The 17,769-nt window shown below is 38.6% G+C and overlaps 1 protein-coding gene across 1 annotated transcript in view; it reads left to right on the forward strand.

The window, feature by feature from the left end:
• The window catches only part of LOC121512512 (espin-like protein), a 33,424-nt gene that overhangs the window by 12,011 nt on the left and 3,644 nt on the right, over window positions 1-17,769 (forward strand). Inside the window, exons 6-10 of the mRNA XM_041791812.1 lie at window positions 14,348-14,512; window positions 14,598-14,739; window positions 14,838-15,004; window positions 15,088-15,252; window positions 16,624-17,582. Of these exons, the coding sequence (XP_041647746.1) occupies window positions 14,348-14,512; window positions 14,598-14,739; window positions 14,838-15,004; window positions 15,088-15,252; window positions 16,624-17,582 (1,598 nt within the window). The remainder of the gene's footprint in view (window positions 1-14,347; window positions 14,513-14,597; window positions 14,740-14,837; window positions 15,005-15,087; window positions 15,253-16,623; window positions 17,583-17,769) is intronic.

Raw genomic sequence — 17,769 nt, forward strand, 5'->3', positions numbered from 1 at the left:
GCCCTGTCACTTTCTAACCGGGCCCAAACGGTTCAGATGGGAGCTTTGCAACATGGATTCGCCAGAGAGAAACACAGAAATGGGCGTATCCATCTGCTTTGCAAGGTTATCTCATCATTCGATTAGTTTTACTAATGTTAATACACTTAAGATGAAGTACTATATCAAAGTGGCTCAGCTATACTTTATAGGCAGAGCTGAAAAAATGAATTTCAAGTAAAAGAAAAATATTTTCCTTGATTTACTTCAAAAAGTTAAACTTTTATATTTCCTAGAATTATCTCATACAAAGGGAAATATGTTTAAAAGCTCATGAAAATCTAGTATAATCCAAAATCAAAGAATATAGTGGAAAAGTTCAATTTGCAAAGGTGAGCTTCACAAGGAGTGGACTGAGGCTGGCGTCAGTATGTTAAGAGCTACCACACTCAGACGTATCCAGTAAATGGACTACAAGTGTTGTGTTCTAGTGTTAAACCACTCCTGAAACACAGACAGTGTCATAAATCCTGACCTGGGCTAAAGAAAAAAAGAACTGGACCATCACTCACTGGTCCAAAGTCCTGTTTTCAGATTAAACTAAGTTTTAAATTTCATTTGGAAATCAAGGTCTCAGAGTGGAGGAAGATTGGAGAGGCACAGAATCCAAGGTGCTTGAAGTCCAGTGTTTAGTTTTCACAGTCAGTGAGGGTTTGAGGTGCCATATCATGTTCTGGTGTTGGTCCACTGCTTTATCAAGTCTAGAGTGGTTCAATGCTGTCAGCTGTCTACAGGAGATTTTAGAGCAGCTCATGCTTCCATCTGCAGAGGAGTTCTATGGAGATACTGATTTCCTTTTCTAGCAGGACTTGGCACCTGTCCACAGTGAAGCCAGAATGACCAGAAACTGGTTTACTGGCCATGGCATTACCGTGCTTAATTGGTCAACCAACTGGCCTGACCTGAATCCCATAGAGAATCTGTGGGGGAATGTTAAGAGCCGGATGAGACAGCAGACTCATATCAGAGCAACCTGGGCTTCATAACACCCCTGCAGTGCCACAGACTGATTGGCTCCATGCTATATCACATGGATGCAGTAATTTGTGCAGAAGGAGCTCTGAAAAAGTACTGATTTTATAAATGAGCATCATTTCAGCATTTCTGTATTATAATTCCTCTTTTGGACTGTTTTGTGACATTCTAATATTTGAAGATAGGGGATTTTAGATTTTCAGTGGGTTATACATCCAATACTGGGCAGTTTATCACTTTTGATTATCAGAAATTGCAAACATCCTCCTGCACTATATCTGGATTTTCCAAATACATCAGAGTGGATGTCTTTGACAAGGAGCTAGACCATGCTCTCTCCTTTGGGCGAAAGTATGACTAAAAGCAACAAAGTTTCTGTACTTTATGACACCAGTACTATAATAGGGATTTTGTCAAGTTGAAACACATGGTATTTAAAGATAAGCTTAAGATGAGTTGAAACTGATGGGCCATGCTAAAACATTCTGAACGCTTGTTAGTTTGCACTGCTGTAACTGGAGGAGGCAGATCATTTCTATAGCAATTACTCTGTCAGTCAGTCAGTTTAAAGGGATTTACTTTTTGTTACTGCACAGTAAAGTACAGTGTTAAACACAATACTGCACATTCACTGTTTTTTGTTGTCTTAATGATGCATAGTATTATTATTAGGCGGTACGCTTCCTGCATGAGGGTGATTCATAACTGTTTCCCCTTTTTATCACCATCGTAGCATGGCAGCAATATTTCCCAGAACATATAAACACAAAACTAAGATGTTATATCTAAGATATCTACTGAGAATAAAATTTTTCTACATGGACAAATTTAGCTACTTATCGAGTATAGCACCACAGATCTGCCTTTTGCTTCCTGTAGATGGAGGACAGGGGTATTTGTCAGGCTGAAGTTTCTGTGTGAAAAGTAAAAATAAATGTAATCATTTCCAAAATTCAGATTATGATTTTACCTTACGACATATTCTGCTGATGATAAAAACCATCTGTATGCAATCTGATAAACTGAATCACAGGAAACACAGTTAGCTGACCTGGTTCAATATGGGATGACTTGGTTTAGCTTCAACTCTCCCCTACAATTTTCTAAAACAGACTCATTGCCTTGTGAATCTTTGGTCTAAGCTGGACTTATGAGACTGGAAAATGCTGACAGTCTCAGTGTAAAGAAAAGTTTCTAATGTTTTTGTATAGTTTAGACAGTGAGCAGGAGTTTGGCTGCATTTTGTGATAATCAAACATAAGAATTACCCAAAGTTTGGTGTCAGGATTTTTGCTGTCAAACAGGTTTTAGTATTGTTTGATGTTTACCAGAATCATAAATTTACTGGAGTCAAAGTTTTTGATTCTGGTATTGTAAAATTATTTTTTCTTTATTTACAGAAAAAAGTATCAAGATATGCATACCCATTTCCAAAAAAGTTGGGGCATAAAATGTAAATAAAATAGAATGCAATGATTTCCAAATCTTATAAACCTTTTTTTTTTTCTTTTTTTCACAGTAGAGCATGTACAACATATCAGATGTTAAACCTGATACATTTGACCATTTCATGAAAATGATAAGCTCATTTTGAATTTCATGGTAGCAACACATCTCAAAAAAGTAGGGACAGGGCAATGAAAAGCTTAAAAACTAAGAGTTAGTGATGTAAACAGCTGGAGCAGCATTTTGAAACTAATTAGATTAAATGGTAACAGGTTAGTGACTTGACTGGGTATAAAGGGAGCATTTTAGAGAGGCAGAGTCTCATTAATAAAGTGAAAGTCTGTGACAATCTAAAAATGATCAAACGGTTTCAGGAAAAAGGTTTCACAGCATTGAATTGCAAAGACTTTAATATCCAACAACCCACAGTACATGCTATCATCAAAAGATTCTGAGAATCTAGAGGAATCTCTGTGTGCAAGGGGCAAGGTCAAAGGTTATTATTGGACATTCATGATCTTCAGGCCTTCATGTGACACTGCATGAAAAACAGTCATGATACTGTACTGGAAATCCCTGCATGGGCTCAGGAACACTTCCAGAAATCATTGTCTGTCAACACAATTTTTGCACAGATGCAAGTTAAGGCTAGCCTGACACACCAGATGGATTTGTTTCACACATCCATCTGGGAAACCTCTCACATACAGCATTTCGGGAAGGGCAGAGGTTTTGAAAAAATCCTCAGAGGGTGATTGGATGAACATTCTGTCACATCTTTACGGGCCAGTCAGAGCAACAAAACACATGATGTAGCCGCTACCAAGGAGTAAATCCATAGAGAACTGCATAACGTGAATCATGGCAACTATAGACATGTCAGTACACAACTTTTGTTGTTTTTAAAAAGAAAACAACTCAACGCTGTTCTTTGTTTTTCTTTTATTGAAGAAATGTCATCAAGTTCTGATAAAACTGGCGCTTTAGCAACATCCATGCTGATGTCTTCCACCATATCTGCACCAGCCTCTTGTTGCTGCTTGCTTATGTCACGACTCCACCGCGCCCGAAAGCACTGCCCCTAGTCGCTGATTGGTCCTGTCACTTTCTAACCGGGCCCAAACAGTTCAGATTGGAGCTTTGCAAGATGGATTCGCCAGTTTGAAACACGGAAACGGGGGTATCCATCTGCTTTGCAAGGCTAAGTTAAAGCTGGATCATGCAAAAAGAAGTCATATGTGAACAGGATACGGAAACACCGCAAAAGCTCAATTAAAATGTACTGAGGCAAAATGGAAAACTGTTCTGTGGTTAGATTAATCAAAATTTGATGCTCATTTGGAAACCATGGACGCTGTGTTCTGCAGACCAAAATGGAGAGGGGCTATCCAGCTTGTTATCAGCGCATAGTTCAAAAGCCTGCATCTCTGTGGTATAGGGTTGCATTAGTGCCTATGTCTTGGACAGCTTACACATCTGGAAAGATACTATCAGTACTGAAAAGTGTAAAGGGGTTTAAAGCAGTAAATGCTCCCATCCAGACGTCTTTTCAGGGAAGATCTTTCATATTTCAGCAAGATAATGCTAAACCACATACCCCATCCATAACAACGGCATGGCTTCACAGTAGAGGAGTCCAGATCCTGAGCTGGCCTGCCTGCAGTCCAGACCTTTACCAACAAAAAACATTTGGTGCATCATAAAAGGGAAATCAATGAAGCAATGAAGACCCAGGAATGCTGAGCAGCTAAAATCCTACATCAGACAAGAATGGGACAACATTCCTCTCCCAGAACTCCAGCAACTGGTCTCCTCACTTCTCAGACAATAAAGAATGTTGTTGAAAGGAGAGGGGATGCTACACAACATGGCCATGTCCCTACTTTTTTGAGATGTGTGGCTTCAATCAAATTCTAACTGAGCTAATATTTTTAATGAAATGGTAAAATGTTCCAGTTTCAACATCTGATGTTTTTTATGTTCTATCATGGGTAGGATATGAGTTTATGAGATTTGCAAATCATTGCATTCTGTATTTATTTACATTTTAAATAGTGCCCCAACTTTTTTTGGAAATGGGGATGTATATTAAACATGCCATTCAGCTAGAAAATTTTGAGGTATGATTTTTGGTCCATATCACCTAGCTCTACTGACACTGAAGTTGGAGCTAGTGGCGCTGATTTGAAACAGGAAACAGAAAATACTTTGAACTTAAAAAGCCCACTGGGACCACTCTGTCAGCACACTTGTTGAACCTTAAAGTCCACATGCAGCCTGTCGTTTATTCGCCCTTTCACACTTTGCTCTCCGCCTATAGCCGGAATACACAGCAGCATACGTAGACTAACGAAGCTGTCGGCCAACAGGCGCTATGAATAAGTCAGCAGAGAAGAGCAGCACTCAAACATGAAGAGGATGATGATAGGGAGCCAGCGAGGCGTTGCTGCACAGCTCTCCCTTCAGAAATAATCCTCCCTAGGAACAATGAAGAGCTAATTAGCACCGGGGCCGCTGCGACGTCCAACGCAGCCGGAGCCCGCGCCAGCTAAGGGCCTATCAGTTACCCCTCTCCTGCGGCTCAGGTAGAGGGCCCGGGGGCTGAGTTCGTTATGAGATCCACAAGCTTAAGTTTCAGCGTTTTCACCATTCTGATGCCTGGAACCAGCAACCCTATCCCTCTGTGGAGCTGGAGAGCAGGATGTCACTGGCTTCAAACACACGTTTGATTGTGTGTCATGTTTTTTCCAGGGACTTGGAAGCGCTATGATTGTCACCTCTGGATACTGTATGATGTGGGTAGCAGGCAGGAGGATATATCAGGTTTCTTTTGAACACACAATCTGAGTCTTGATGTGAACAAAGAGGTTATCTGATAGAGAACCTGAACCGGCAGCTGATTGATTCAAATCAGCATAATATTTACAGGGCAGATTATTTATTGCTTCTAAATGCACTGTGTAGGCAGCAGTGCTTTAATTACATTTCTGGTGGTGTTTCAGGGTTGTCAAGTGCTGTGTGGATCACAGGTTTCATTGGTTCTTAAGTGTCACTCAGATCATCTCATTTCCGAGCAGTGACCTAAATGGGTTGGGATGTTGACCATGGAGAGAGCAGTACATTTGGCCTCTCCGCATGTTTGGATAGCTCACAACGAGGTCAGACTTGTTCAGCTCTGTCAACCGCACTTCCTCATCTCGCATCTCCAAAACAGCTGCAATCAAATAAACAGTGTGTTGTGAGGTTTACTTCACACACATTTGGGGCTTTTGCTCTCTGTTCACAGAGATGGGGCCAAAGGAACTGTTTTACAAGGACAGTATTTTTAGATTACTTACAGAGAGAAGAGGACACACTGTTGTCTGATTTATCGCTATGTTGTTTGGGATTCTGTCAAAAGTTTCCACTTCAGTGTTTTGCAACGATAAACCAAGAATGTTTTAGTAGCATTTTGTATCTGATGTACAAACATATCTGTTTGACATCATGAGCATCTAAGGACTTATATCCTTCATAATAGCAGAGATTGAAATCTTTTTAAACCCTCCACCCTGTTTTTACATTTGGCCTGTTGATCTTTCAAAAGGCAACATATTCTGGCTATATCAGAGATATACTAGGATCTGTTTTACTCATCTATATACAGAATACGCAGTGGTTTCCCTTTTTTTTTTTCTCAGGGCCTCCCTATTCATATCTAAGAAAAACTAAGTCCCTCCTGTAGACCCACTTAAGGAGGTACACATCAAATTTTGATTGTTTGCATTGACAAAATGTTAACATTATAGGCCTACACACACTTCTTTTTTTTAAGATTTATTTCTGGGCCTTTTGTGCCTTTATTAGATAGAGAAGGACAGTGGACGGACCTGGGAACAGGGGATGAGAGAGTGGGGAGAGACATGCGGCAAAGGGCCACAGGCGAGTTTCGAACCCAGGCTGCCCGCGTACATGGGGCACGCCTTAAACCACTCGACTATCTGCGCAACCCCACACGCTTCTTCTTGACCAAAGATCAGTGTAAACTCTCCATTATTACAACAGAGTAATCTCTAGAAGAAAAAAAAAACATAATCAAGAGGATCTGTTCATTTTCAAGACAAAACTGAAATCTTTAAGTTAAAATTTTTTTTTGATATCTGAAAAAATAAGACTTTAAAAGTCTTAGATGTACATAAACAAAACTTAAATTTTTTTAAATTATAAAGTCAAAATCCAACCACTGTTTTTAGTTTGGTTTCTTGTAAATTTTAGACTTCACACTTTTTTAAATTTACAATTAAAAAAAAAAAAAAAAAAAAAAAAAATATATATATATATATATATATATAATTTTTGTGTTTCTAGTGTAAAAATTTAAGACTTTTTTAACTTGAAAATTTCAAACTTTTTCTTGCAAATTCTGACTTTTTAAACTCTGAATTTCTAAGTTTGTTCTCTTGTAAATGTACGACTTTATGATCCTAAAAATGTTGACCTTTTTGATTAAAAAAATGCCTTTTTTTTATCTTTTACGTCCTAAAACTTTACTTTATGTTTCTAATCATGATTTTTAAAATATATATGTACATCTAATTTTGACAATGTGAGAGCAGACAGACTCCCCCACTTCAGAGGTCTTTGGCACCATCCCTAGGGTTGCCAGGACCCCATCTTGGGAACCACTGCTCTATAGCATATCCAAAAGTAACATGGTGTACTCTATGGACTGCTCTTACTGCGACACTCAGGCCAACAAGTGAATAATTAAATTATTTTTCTGCTGTCCTGATGATGAATATCAATTAAAGCCATTATAAGGGACTTTTGTGCTGATTTTGCAACGCTTTGAAAGTAATGCATGTTTATAATATGACAGAGCTGCAGTAATTCTTGAAAATCTGTGGCAAGGTGGGTCTCCTCTAGCAAGAACAAAGCACAGAGTCAACATCATAGCAAGGCAATAATGAAGAAAATGCACTATGCATATTTTAGACCCAAATTCACAGGCGGGAACTCTAACTCAGTTGATAACTTTATTCATGGCGTAAATTTGTCTCACATTAAAAAAACAATCCACCAGAAATATGAGCAAAAGAAATTACACATTGGGATGGGAGTTAAATTCAACTCTGAAATAATCAACCCTGAGATTTCAACACTCTGGGTTTTTCTGCGTATAACAGCTGTTTTGGGAGGTGATGTGGGATCATTCTCTCACAATGTGCTACTATGTAGTCAACAAAAGTGGAAATAGTCAAACATTCTTTTATCCAAAGTAAAAGTACAGTGACTCTGCTTAAAACTTAAGTAGGAGTAAAAGTACTGATTTTAAAATGTACTTTACAAAGTTAAAGTCCCCAAAAAAAAGCTTGCAATTACAGTTATCTGAGTAAGTTTAATTAGTTACTTTCCACCTCAGCCCCTAGTGGACAAAAGTGGCACTCCTGGCAATGTTAAAAGCTTGATTATAACTAATACTAATAAGAAGACAAGACTTTCTCAACTTTATTTTAGTGCCATTTTAACCCTTCAATCAACTGATTTGATTGATCTGTAATAGTGATTTTGTTTGTAAGACTTGAGTGAGCATTTTAATAATTTCCTTGTGATGTCATGTCTTCATAATATGGAGCGATGCCTGCCAGCTAGTTCAGGTAGTTACCCTCGAGAACACTGACTTAACGTCTCATAAATCACAACACTCCCTACTAATTCAGCAGTCTCGAAATGTATGCCCATCTGTACGCCTTAGAGAAAAGCAATTAAGGATATCAACAGCCCATAAATCTCACCTGTTGAGGCGGCAGTGCTTAAGTTTAGCTAAGATGCTAACGCTAAATGTAGCTCAAACAGACCCAAACATAAACACCTCTCTTGGTTAAAAACTTGGGGAAGTCTCCAATTCTCACTGTAACTACAGCCTGTTTTTTCACAGTGTTTACAACCGTAACGTATTGTTTGGAGTGATTGATTTGGTGACAAAATCAATATGTCTGAGCCTACTGATATGATATTAAACAGAGGACTTCAGTGAGCTAGAGATCAATTGATCGACAGTGACAAAAACAGTAAAGAGCAGCCAGATACAGAGAGAGGAAATAACATTTTAGTGACGTATTCACTAAGTATTCACATTAAGAGGAATTATGAAAAGAGAAAATTGAATGTATTGAAATCTGTTTTTATTTGATTGTTTTCAATATTATTTCAACCCTTTGTTTTCATGTACAAGCAGGCACACAGAACACTGTCTATCAAAATATTCTTTTGATTTTTAAATTAGTTTTAATTTGTGCTTCTTGGGCAAATTTTACTGTTTGGTTGTTACTGTTATCAGGATTAACAATGCCAAGAAAGTTACAAGTACAGAAGGACAAAAATGTATGTACTAGTAAAAACTCATTTTAATATCGATCTTCCAACTAACTGTCAAAGAGACACCTTGGCATAGGTGTGATGAAAACTTTCTTAAACATAATTTCATAATGTTTGCACAGGAGGCCTGGGATTTAGTCTTTTAGAAATAAGATCAAATAAACTTAGACTATCATGAAATGATCTTGTTTTCCCCCTTTTTAAAATTTTTTTTGTTAAAGCAAAAAAAAATATTTTTATTCCATTATCAGTTTGTACCAAATCAAAACGGACCAAATCGTTCTGTATTTTAATGAATCATCAGCAAATTGAATTGTATCCTGTGAACTGAGATTTGAATCTCATCTTCTGGAGAAGGAATGATTCACACGCCTATCGTACATTTATGTTGGATTAACCTGACTCCTGTAAGTTCAACTACACAGTGGAAACTTTCCTATACTTAAAAATTCAGTTAAAATCAAACTCTAAACAATGTGTTCAAGTAATTTTCATAAAGCTTAGTCAACTTCATCCACTCCATTTTCCCTTGTTTCTACCACATACTTTAATCTTGAGCATTAATGCCACCCAAGGTGGTTCAATTTAAAAGATTACGAGTGAGGGAACAGTGCACACTGAACCAGGAAGTCCTCTTCCACCATGTTCAGTATGCCATCCACTGTATATTTCAGTTGATACCTACAGGTGGGACTTCTCTAACTGAGTCAGTAACTTCACACGTGGTGCAGAAGTGTCAAACGCCCAAAGGCATTCTGGGAACAATGACAAAAAAACACTTAAAATGGTGGAGTGCTGTTTACTCAAAAATAAAAATGTGTTCAATCAACTCAGAAAAATAGAGCTGAAAGAGGTATTCTGGATATTTAAGTTAACACAACTTATTTTTTTAACAACCTTCAGCTCTTCAGTCTCAGTGCTGGATGCACTTTCTCACTCTATATTTTATCCCAAGGATTGAGGCCTGTTTTTGATGCCATACTTCACATAAGTTTGATGCAGAAAATACTCGAGCTAGCTGTCAGTAGCCTCAGAATAAACGCTGCAGATTTTGTGGTGAAATAATATGCCCTTTGGGTTGACTTTGGATTCCTCAGACACAGTGTCAACCACAGGTGAATATGTAAGCACTGTTTGATTTTTGTTTATCAGATTTTATATTGCAATATTGAAATATCACACATGACATATTTTCCTCATACCATCCAGGATTAAGTACTACTCATGTGAATGAGAAAATATTTAGTGGTCTGATTGCTAAGAATAACTTTGGCAGAATCTGACCCAAAGGCAGCAGTTACAAGCATTTTGAATAACTAAAATAGTCAGTCTTCCTGCTGGTGGTCTCGTTCACGTTTGTAGATCATGCAAAGGCAAAGTGAGACAGTTTCATCATTTTTTATCAATATGCCAAAAATCCCTATTTGTGCAATGTGAAAATTCAGAATAGTGACTACATTTAAAAAGAACTGGAACTTTTTGTTGTCATTCAGCTTGTCTTTCCAGCTAAGAAGATGTAATGGTTTTGATGAGACAGAGGTCAAATTCACTGGTAAGTTAGTTGACAATTTTATCCATAAACTCTGCAAATGTGGCCACAGTTTGTCACAGCACTGAGTTTGTTATTGCCAGCTCTTTCCACCAAACAGTCAAACATATCTATTGTAGCTTTGGTATCATATTGTGTTTCCGCTGTCACATTTCAGCCATTTAACCCCCACCCTCACAATCAAAAACACCTGATAATTAAGCTTGTTCAATTGTCCCAAGTGGAAAAACCGCCTGAACCTGCTTGGATAAAATGTCTGTTTTCCAGCTGCTTTGACAAGTCTTCCGCTGATACCTCCCTTCGTGCAACAACGTGGCCATTGGTTTGTCCATGCATTAGTGACATTACCGGCCATCCTATCCTTTCCCTTAATTATTAACAGCATTCTCCGATCAGAGTTTATTGTTTATTGCCTGGCGGCCCTTGGCCACTGGCAGAGATGCTGATGTTGGTGTCAAACAAGTGGTTGGTGATCTTAAGATAGTGTCACATCCACAACAGAGCGACCGCCCCGTATACCTGTCTGCATGAGCCGATGCCTGTGGAGTGTCATTGTACTGTGAAGTCCAACCAGGGAGCACTGAGAGGATAGCTTAAGGTCACGGTTAGTATGCTGGATTACTGATCATTTCCTCTTTTATTTGCAGCTTGTTTGCTGCTGGTGTGTGTTTTTATCCTTCCTGTGCTGTAGAATGTGATTTTTAATGTTTTTTTTTTTAATTTGCAAGTTACTGGAGGAGCTGAGTAATAATTTTTGTGAAATGAAAGGAAAGCTTTGTCCTGTTAAGAGGCCCTAGTTGGCAGATGTTTTGGCAGTGTTTTTGCTGTTTTCTGATCAGTTGTGGCCTCTTACGGTTAGGCATGACTAATATTCCCTGCTCATGACCTTACTATATGTAATCATTGTTGATTCCTGCAGATTGCACATATGTTTCCTCCTTTTTTGAAGCCTGCTCTGTTTCTACATACTGTTTTCTGCCACAGAATGTTACACAATTAGGTATAGAAATAGTTCTTAAGGTTGACATTTGTTTTGTTTAGCTACTGTGAATGCAAAGAGTTTAAACTGTTGGCCAAAGCATTATGTATGCCTGTTGTTAAGCATTTACCTTCATGCAGGAAACCTGAGAGTATTTTAACATGTGAGTGGACATGTATTTACACTATAGTGTTCTGTGTATAATGTGCACCCGCTGTATACATTCCACATTGCAATTTATCACCCTGAACGTGAAGGTTTCACATGGAAACAGGTTGTTTTAATGATGGATTTCACTGTGCAGAATTACAAGACATGTTTTTTAAATACACATGGTGTTCTGAAATACTTCAACCCTCTCATGGCTCGATCCACAGGGACCACAGATTACTGGTGCTGCATGTCCGACAATGAGAGTAGCTGTTTCTTAACTCTTGGCTCCTAATCTGTAGTGATCGGGCTCTTTGTGGCCTTTGATAGAGGGAGAATGGATCCAGGCCAAAACAGGGCTAGGCTATCTATATTTGCGTGGCAATCGTGATGGGGTGCTGATGAAAACCAAATGCTCTCCGGCCACTGGGACTAATTAAACACACTCACAAACACACATACACAAGCACCGGATCATGATAGCTTTTAGGACATTGAACTGTTACGAGAGGGGTCACAAAGGAATCCGGCTCCCTCCTTTGTCCTTTTCCCAGCCCCGTTGTTTATCTATTTATGGATTGCACAACTTCGGGGAAGTTTATTCCTCCACCCGAGCAGTGTCACAGCATATTTCGTGCTGTTCGACATCAAAGTCCCGTGTGAGAGGAAATGGCAAAGACCACCTCGTGGACACAAAGCACAACAGCATGTAGGAGCATATTAGAGCTGCCTTTGATGTTTTGGTTGTTAATAATGTCCTTGGAGAGCTGAATTTGATATGCATTCTGCATGGAGTGCATTAGGACAACACAGGTTCATTAAAGGGGATCTAAATGTTTCCATACATGCTGCATCCTCCCTGGAGTAGTGTGTGAAAGGCAGCCAATTATTCAAGGCTCTTACTATCCCATGGATTTGTTTGGTTCTTTTGTCCCTTATAAAACTTGTTTATAGTCTTTTTTTAATCCAGAATAAGACTTAATCTAGTCTAGATTATTTATTCTTTAACTGTTTGAAGAAAAACAATTTATTTTAGCAGCATGGTGAATATTTTTTAAAGAAACAAAGTCAGCCTTGATCTCATGGTCATGCTTAATATAATATACACAACTTAAACTTGATTGTTGTTTATTGGTCCTGACTCTGCTTTAGTGTAAATACTGCATAAACTCTTTATTGTAATTTGACCAGTCTGTTTCACATGCATTTTTATCATGTGTATCCTAGCATCCTTTGCATTCATCACACTGCACTATTGACTCATGTAGACTAGTATTAGTTTGAAATGAAGTTTAATGTTTTTAAAAAGAGAAAGCAAAGTCAAACTGGTTCTGATGCTGATTTTGGGGAATAATCTCACTTAGTGGTGCAGGAGTGCCTTAAGAAGTGGGTACACTCTTAATTTATCCCCCTCATTTTTTAATCATCCCAAATATGACCATCTTGCATATTTAGATCACCTAAAAAACTTTAGTATTAAGTCATCGTCACCAAACTGCTTCAAGAAGTAAGGACCATTATAAGATTAACAGCAGAAGCGAGGATTATGCAGTCACCATTATGCATTTTGAGTGAACTATTCTATATTTGTCAGGAGTGTTGGGAGCCTCAAAAAGCAATGCAGGATTGTAGAGAGAGAGGGGGAGAGATACAATTTTAGTTAGACTGAATAGATTAACAATCCACAGCATATTATTGCAGTTAATAGATTAAAACAGTAATTACTACAGTTAAAAGATTAATTAGTGCAAATATGCAAATAGTGGGAGGAATTTTACCTTGGCGAATCAATTTACTGTTCAAAGATTAGTGCAAATTAGTAAAGTAGTGAGTGACAATGCAGGATATTTTACATTTAGCAGGGCTAAGGTGCTTGTGAAATTAAGTTCCATTTTCTTACACTCTGTAACTGTTGAGTGTTCATCACAGTAACTCTTGATGTTTATCTATGCCATGCCATAGCATACAATACCATACCATGATATGATGATATATGATATGATATAATCTAATACAAAAATATCAAACCAAATGATAAAATGCGATTCAATGTGATGAGATGCGTTACGATGCGAAATGGTGGTTTATGACATTAAATGATATACAGTTTTATGACTATGCACTTTACTGTCCGCTTGAAGAAATTTGTTTTTAACTCCAAGTGCTGCACACATTCAGCTGCCACCACAGTGATAAATTAGAGCAATAGAAGCAAACAGGAATCTACATGTAGACACAATCCACATGTTCTTAGAGCAGCATATGCTAATGAGAAACCACAAACATCATGTATTGTACATGATCCATACTGCACAGATGTGCATGGAAATAGGGGTGATAATAACAATTTTCAACGAGCAAATAACATAAAATACTAGAGGAAAAAGTAGAAAGGTAAAAAAAAAAAATAGATAAGACAAGGAGAACACCATGAAAGTTTTGCAAACCCAGTCTTAAGAAACAATTTTCACACAACACATACAAAAACAATTTTTTTAAACTTGTTAAACCACCTTGGTTTGCAATTTTTGACAATAAAAGAAAATTGCTGTAAAATCTATGATCATGTTCAACTTGTAATGTGAGTTCTCATCAATAACAATTGTTTTTCAACCCCATTAAGGGGATTTATTTTACAACTGCAGTCCCAAAAAACACACAAAAGAATTCACAAACCTTTTCATCTTGTTTTTTGACCAGGAAGAATGTTAATGTAGATTTAATGAGAAAGAAAAACCTGCTATCACACATACCTCTCAGCTTTGTCACTGATTAGTACTTGACTTAGAGCCTCAAAGGTCTCAAACAGACATTGATCTAACTCGATCTCATTGTGATTAATGTGTGTGCAGACAGCCTGTAAGGATCAAAACATTGAGCTAATCCCTCCAGCAGAGGAAGAGTTAAAGGTGAAGCCAGCTGTGTTGCTGCAGAAGAACAGGGAGGATTACTACGGCAGCCTGAGTGACACATGCAGGGGCGGTTGCACCTCTGACTCACCCATGGATAGTTTAAAGGTAAACACTGAAATTGATTGTTTATCATGTTCTATTTCCTGTTGTAACCCAAAACAAATGGGACATGCTTTCAATTCCAAATTAGCAACCTGAGAGTGAGGAGTCCCCCCAGGCGAGATACCCTCAGCCTCCTCCTGCTCCTCCTTTATCCTCCCCTTCAGCTTCACCCGCCCAGCCAGAGAAAACAAGCATCAACAAAATGGAGCAGGTTCACATTGCAACATCTGGTAAAAAATATACATGTTTCTTGTCTAATACAATTCTCTTTTAGCAAAGCAAAGTAACAAACGTCTTAGTGTAAACACGATTCTGAATTATTTCCCAGTTATTAAAGGTTTCAATCAGCCCAAAGCCGCCGGCAGTAAAGTCACCATCCCTGCTGAAAAGACGCCAGATACAAATCTCCTGGCAGAGAGGAAACTTCTGGGCGACATGAAGTCCATTACAACCTTAAAACAGTCAAGTTTATCAGGAGTCTTCACTGGACAACCAGTATGTGTGTTAGGCTGTCCTGTTTTTTTCATCCTATCTATGTGAGTACATCCTTTTTTTAACTTCCAGCTATGTTTTTGCAGAATAAGATGGTGGTCCTACCCACTGAGGAGGCCAACCTGTCGGATATCGACTACCTGGTGCCCACTCATGACGAGAAAGGACGTCCCATCGCTGAGTGGAAAAGGCAGGTGATGGTGAGGCAGCTACAGGCCAGACTGCTGGATGAGGAGGATCAAAGGAGGAAGGTAGTGTTTCTCTAAAGATTTAACCTGTTTTTTAAAAATATTATAAATGTTTATTTTTGTCAAATATTCATCTAATTCTTGAAAATCTGATGCAAGAATAAACACAATGTAGACTTATGGCCAACTTGGATATTCATTTATTTGTAAGTTCCTCCAAATTTGGCATTCGAAGCAAGGCTTAACTGATAGGGAGCTGGCCATAACATCTACAACTACCTGCAATTAAAAAATAGTAGGGCTGTCAGCATTAATACATTACTCAAAGTGATTGAGGTCCATAATTAGTGCGTGATCTTTTTAGTGCATTAATTGCATGCTTTCTTGTCCCATCCAGCACACTTTGGTTAAACCACTGGAATATCTCCCTGCAGCCACAGTGATCTAAATAAGTCCACCACTGCTCCTTTATGTCTCATGTACATTTAAAAAAAAACTCACAGACAGCTCAGTGGACAAGTAAATTTATAGTTATCAAAATCATTCACAATAATCACATATAAATACAGACACATTAGCCTGAATCCAGGCATCTGCACCATGTGTTATCAAAGATTTACCTTTACTTTTCCTTTATTATCTCTTCAATCCATAAAAAGTTACTTTTTTCCCATGGTTAAGTTATTATCATTATCTTCAATCTACCCAAAGTTCCTCATTTCCTTTCAAAACAAAACAGGAGGTTAAAACAAACCCTTAGTTAAAGAAAGAACAAAAATACAAAAGGAAACAAAGTAGTGGAATTTCAAAATGCAACAAAAGTATGGGACTGCAATTTGCACGAATTTGGTAGAATGGCCCATGATTGCAGTGACTTCACATCCATCTTATACATTCTATATTTAGGCATCTGTAGGCAAGTTTGTTGTCCATTTTTACTTCATTTTTCAGCAATTAGTGTTTGGAAACTTGGAGCAAGTTTTCATGAACATCTGCTGTTTATTTTCCACTAATAAAATCAAGTAAACATGATTAATCATTGAATGAATAGGGTGATTGACAGGAAAGTATCAGGAGCCCTTTTAAAAATTGATTTATTGGTTGAAGTCCTAGAAAAGTCAGCTAGATGTTTTACAACCTTCTTAAATTTAAACAAATACCTACTGAGCCTAACCAGACCACAGAGAGCAATGTTAAATTATGGACCGATTTTGTGACGCCATTTCATCATCTTTCACTTTAAATTGCATCTAACCAAAAACTAAACACACAACACGTTTCCAGTCAAGTCATTTTTCTGAGGTTTGGATTGTAGTTTTACTGTTTCATAACTCTTTACTCATTACTCCTCTCATGCCTTTGCCACTGGAAATTAAAAAGAAATACTGTTTATATGACAAGTTAAATTTATTTCTGTCCACTCCTCCCTCACAGGAAAATGGGAACAGATATGCCAAAGTCACCTGGAGGTACTCCCAAGCCCACAATGCCATCCTGGGGCCCTCTGGTGAGCTGCTGGCCGAGGATGATCTCATCTACCTGGAGCAGCAGATTGCCAACGTCTCCATGCAGAGGAACTGTGAAGGCTACGAGCTGGAGCTGGCTCGTCTGGCCGAGGAGCTCAGGCACATCCTGCCAGCGCCCATAGTGAACATCACGGTCAACACACAGTTCAGAAACTTCACCAGTCAGGTTCCTCTACCCATGTGGTGCAGCCGTATCTCTGGCATTGTGAAGAGCATGTCTCTGCTTATGACCAACCTGACAGACCAGCCCTACTGTAAGATGCCCAACACCGACCTGATCACTGTGTTCTCTCAGACGCCACAAAGACAGAACTCCACTAGGGGTCGCAGGGAGAGGATAGAGGATGAAATCCATCAGTTTGGAGTCTCTGTTAGGAATCTGAAGTCTAATTTTGAGACTCAAAACTCACCTTCATCAGAAGAGTCAAAGAAGGCTGTCATATTGAGTCCTTCCCCACAGCTTGAGGTCACAGAGTCAGACAAACAGCCCAAAGTCTTGAGTCCTGCCCAAGAAACCGATCAGAACAGTGACTCTGGTATTGATTATGATGAAAATGTCACAGATGTTCAAGAGACCACCAGTCTTAGAAAAGAGCGGATAGTTGTGCTCTTCTTAGGCCACTGGAAGAAATCCGCCTACTCTGTGACACTGAGGAGCAAGGATGCAGCAGAGAGGAAGATGAGCGGAGATAACTCAGGGACGGTCAACAAATCGGAGGTGGTTCGCAGTGGCAGCCAGGAGAGTGCCCAGTCAAAGATGATGAACAGCTCTCTGGGTCATTTCTTCAAGCAGAGAAGTGCTGTCAACAAGATGCTGGGGAACTGGAGGAACATGATCTCCAGTGTACCATCAAGACAGATACGCAGGTAAGGCCTTGTTTGTAGTAGTAGTTACATACACTAAAAACAAACACAATAGTTTATGGTAGGGATGGGTACAAGTATTGAAGTAGTCTGGTACTTGATGTGGTGATCATTACTTGAGTAATGTTTCATTACTTGCACAGTGCACACATGTTGGTTTAAGTAATTTACAGTGTCTATAAGAAGGGTT

The sequence above is a fragment of the Cheilinus undulatus genome, linkage group 7, assembly GCF_018320785.1.
Source record: "Cheilinus undulatus linkage group 7, ASM1832078v1, whole genome shotgun sequence".
In the NCBI taxonomy this organism is placed as follows: domain Eukaryota; kingdom Metazoa; phylum Chordata; class Actinopteri; order Labriformes; family Labridae; genus Cheilinus; species Cheilinus undulatus.